The 4,578-nt window shown below is 41.8% G+C and overlaps 1 protein-coding gene across 2 annotated transcripts in view; it reads left to right on the forward strand.

The window, feature by feature from the left end:
- Nucleotides 1-4,578, forward strand: part of LOC108244537 (protein unc-13 homolog B) — a 133,321-nt gene that overhangs the window by 13,856 nt on the left and 114,887 nt on the right. For both annotated transcript variants that reach the window (XM_017430826.3, XM_017430827.3), the window contains exon 3: nucleotides 1,312-1,411. In XM_017430826.3, coding sequence (XP_017286315.1) covers nucleotides 1,312-1,411 — 100 coding nt within the window. The remainder of the gene's footprint in view (nucleotides 1-1,311; nucleotides 1,412-4,578) is intronic.

A 4,578-nucleotide genomic window follows, 5' to 3' on the forward strand; every position in this document is an offset into this window, starting at 1 on the left:
ACTGCTGAATGAAGGCTGAACGACTGCTGAATGAAGGTTGAATGACTGCTGAATGAAGGTTGAATGACTGCTGAATGACTGCTGAATGAGAGCTGAAGAAGCTGAATGTGAGTTGTTGAAGCTAAAAGAAGCAGAATGCTAGCTAAATGCTAACATTAGCAGAACAGTAGCTAAAAACTAAAAGTAGCACAGAAGACAGATAGAAGCTAAACACTACAGCAGGTTTTAAAATAACTGTGTGAATGAAAAGAATTATAAATAAACATCCTGTTTGTTTCCACTTTGCCAGGTAAAAATAATTTTGACTTTTAAATCTCTTCATCTCTTCCCCCCCCCCCTCCCTGCACGTCTTCCTCCCCAGAACAGAGCATTCATTACTGCAGACAGCCCCGTAAATGTCATCTCGCCCAGCCGCGCTGCACATGTCCATGCGTAACTGAATATAACTTATTTATTTTCATAAGTCATTGCCACTTAATTATAAATGATGCCGGCCCTGCTGCATGCTGGGATATCTTCTGCTGGGGCCGATGTGTTTTCCAGCCGGGCGTTAATGAAGGTCTGCATCATGAAGACGTTGTCTTTGACAGCTTCGAGAGTGGCGACAAAAATGGATGTCATATTTTAAAAACACTTTTTATTGTCTCGTCGTTGTTGTTGTTTATTATTGTGTAATTTTAGCTTTCTTTCAGAAAATGGCTCTGTCTGCAGCCTGTCAGTCCCTTTGTCCCCTAATAACAGACATGACAACTGCAATAAGTGAATGATGGATTATCTCACATCAGCCCTATCAGGAACTGAGGAAACATCACTGCAGGCTCCAGAGAACATGACAGACTAAAACAGAAAAGTCAGGCCACGCTACAACCCGAGGCCCGAAGGCTTCATCGGGGGCATTTTCAGCGGCTTCGCCCTTTAATCTGCTGAAATCAAACAGCCAGGGAAGAACAAAACCAACGATTTTGCTGAAATTTGCTGATGAAGCTGGAACTGAATTGTTTAAACGAGGAGAACAGAAGCTAAATTAAATGCTAACATCTAAAAGAAGCCAAACAGCCAAAAGCTAAAAGTAGCAAAAGGCTAACTAACAGGTAAAGGTAGGGAACAGATTTTCTGAAGCGCTGGAAAAACCTCAGTACTGTTCTGCACTTTAATAAGTTATTTACTGATCAAAAACAAGTTGCAGGATGATAACACGTCTGTTATAATAACAGGGCATGGCCATCTGAAAGTCTTCTTGTGTCTCACATAAACGGCTCATAATAATAATAATAAAAAGAACTTATAATTAAACTTTGTTCTCTGTTCCAGACAAGTTCAACGCCTACGTGACCTTAAAGGTCCAGAATGTGAAGAGCACGACCATCACGGTCCGTGGAGACCAGCCATGTTGGGAGCAAGACTTCATGTTGTGAGTAAAACCCGTCTGATGATCTTTACAGTTTATTATTAACAATAACAGCTTTATATGACTAATTACAAGCTTCCTGTCTCTGGATCCTCTGGGTTATTTAACCCTTAAGATGCTTTCAGTCTGATTTCTGACCAAACTCATCCTGAATTTAGTCTGAACATTTATGAACAGTTTAGGTGTCGAAGTTAAGAACTGTTCACTGGATTTATGAGCCAGATTGAATCCTGGTAATTGAATTCCTTATATTTGTCTCTGTGTAGCTGAAGCAGCTTGGTTGTCTCATGTTTTTGTCCCTCGCTGTTACTGGCAGCAGCAGCCTGCAGGCCACGAGTTGGTGCTTCGGAGTCTGTCAGCCTGTAGATGAATGCAGGCCAGGTATCCACTGCAAACGGACCTGTTAGCTGGCTCTAATGGGTCCTGGAGAATTGAAAAGGAGCTCCGGCCGCCTGCTGGACTGACACTGCCCGCTAAATGAGAATTTGTGGTGGAAGCAGGTCGGACGGTTGAAAAGGGAAACGACATGCCCTGCTCGGATAAGTGAACAAGCCAGTGATAAATCGAATGAATTGTGGAGCCCAGCCTGTGTATGTGTGTGTCTGCGCACACCGCCATGGTGTTACATGTGTGGTCACCATCAGGGGAAAGACCTGGGAGTTTATACACGAGCCCGCATGTTGAAGAGGTATCATGGCGTCTCTAGGGATTACAGAGAACGGTCCAAAAAAGAGAAAACATGGAAGAAAATGCCTCATTGATGTCAGAGGTCAGAAGGGAATAGGCAGACTGGTCCGAGATGACAGAAAAGCAACCAAACAAGGTCTGCCATCTTCAAAGTTACTTAAATCTCTTTTCTTCCCCGTTTTGATGCTCGGTTTAAACTTCAACAAGTTGTCTTCACCACGTCTACATGCCTAAATGCATCCAGTTTCTGCTGATTAATTATTTATGTTAACAAGCAACTGAACAGGTAGACCTAACAAAGCGGCTGCTGAGTGTTTATGTCAGCACTAACCACTATTGTTTTTGTTCTTTTCGACTCTCAACTGAGTAAAATGATGGTGGTTTTGGACACGGTGTTTATGAAACAACAAGAACTTAGAACAGAGACGCTCAGAACTACACCACGGCTATGACGAGATGTCTGTGGAGAACCACAAAGCAGAGGCTGATGAGAAGAGTATTATTTTTACAGAAACCTGGTCATAAACAGTAATCATTGATTAGAACAAGTCTCGAGGGTTGCATTCAGGGGTTTGACAAGTTTAGGTGTGGAAACGTCTCATTCCAATGATCGAACTCATGATGGATCTGAAGCAGTTCGACTGGAATCACCGCAGCTATTAGTGTTCGGCCTTTGGGGGACTGAGTGTTTGTTCAGGATATCGAATGAAGCTTTGGACCAATGGATTGACTAAATGACATCTGAATTTATGGAACAAATCAATTGTTAATCTGCCCATAAAAAGACTACTTTGTCACATGACATCTGCGTCTTAATGGTTCCATAAATTAGATGTTGGGAGGCATGTTTTGTTGCCTTTTGATCATTAGGTTGTTGGGTCTTAAAGACCCACTACTGGTGGTTTTCTGCGTTTTCTGCATTCAGCGCTGAATGAAAATAAGTTGTAAGGTTAATTTTAAGCTTTTGAGGATTTTAGTTTACCTGTCATTAAAGCTGTCGGCTGTAGCTGCTTAATATCGTTGTTTTACAGATAAACTGAGATTAAATTAGTTTTTATTTAATCATTTATGACAGTTTAAAGCAGTCACAACTAAACATTCTTCAATTCAGTTTTTATGTTCTGCACAATAAGTCAAAACATTTCATTCAGGCCCACTTTCCTTTTTAAAGTTTCTCTCAAACCTTTTTTTGTCATCAAGCTGTTTTCACATTCTTTGTGTTTTTTTGAACCTTCAGCTATTTCAGGAACAGTCCTGACTTTATTTTGTTGTAGGTTTTATACATTTCAAAATAATATAACTTTTAAATAAAATTCCCAAAAGAAGTTCCTTTGAAATCCTCTTCAGCGTCTTGGCTTTGTTTTTGTTTTTATGCACTTTTAGCTGTTAGCTGCTGTTCTGTCATGATTAGCTTTCAGCTGCTGTTCTGTCATGATTAGCTTTCAGCTGCTGTTCTGCCATGATTAGCTTTCAGCTGCTGTTCTGCCATGATTAGCTTTCAGCTGCTGTTCTGCCATGATTAGCTTTCAGCTGCCGTTCTGCCATGATTAGCTGTTAGCTGCCGTTCTGTCATGATTAGCTTTTAGCTGCTGTTCTGCCATGATTAGCTTTTAGCTGCCGTTCTGCCATGATTAGCTTTCAGCTGCTGTTCTGCTTCGTTTAGCCTCAGTAACTGTTTACCTAACGTTACCTTCGGCTCTGCTGGTTTTAGCTTAATGTTCTGCTCATTTTGGCTTCTAGTTCCTGTTTTTTAGCTTGTTGTAACTTTATCGGCTCATGTTCAGCTCTCTCTGAGCGTGAAGCTGAAGGTTTTGGGGGGAAACTCAGCCGATCCGCGGCTCGTCTGATGATCCGTCTCGTTTCGTCGACTCGTGTCAGTTAAGGTTTGCTGACCTTTCTCCATCTGCTCCCATCAGTCCCTGTTAGCGTTTCCGTTCGTGACTTTATTGAATTCTGACTGACAAAAGGGATTTCTGTCTGTCTGATCCCAACCTTTCCCGTCCCGTTTATTTACTCCACGTCTGTCTGTGGTTCTGGATAAATCTGGCTCCGATGATCCGAAACCTCTGCCTGATTTGTCGGGATTATTGTTGTTATTAACCTTCCAGGTTATAGCCGGAGAATTAGCATTTTTATTGTAACTGCCTGTCTTTGTGTCCGTTAGCAAAATATCTCATGAACTAAATAAACTTTTTCAAAACTAGAAACTTCCTGAAGAAATGTCGACGGGAACTGAAGTGGCTTCATAACCGTAACAATCTAATCTAAGAGAAAACAATGTAGGAACTGTAGACGACGTGGGAAAAGAACCAAGAGGGCCAAGAACCAAGTCACCTGTTGGTGTGACGTGATGATGCGAGCAGTGAATCAGTCACCTGATGATGTGATGCTGCGAGCAGTGAATCAGTCACCTGATGATGTGATGCTGCGAGCAGTGAATCAGTCACCTGATGATGCGAGCAGTGAATCAGTCACCTGATGAT

Source organism: Kryptolebias marmoratus, linkage group LG1 (assembly GCF_001649575.2).
Source record: "Kryptolebias marmoratus isolate JLee-2015 linkage group LG1, ASM164957v2, whole genome shotgun sequence".
Classification (NCBI taxonomy): Eukaryota; Metazoa; Chordata; class Actinopteri; order Cyprinodontiformes; family Rivulidae; genus Kryptolebias; species Kryptolebias marmoratus.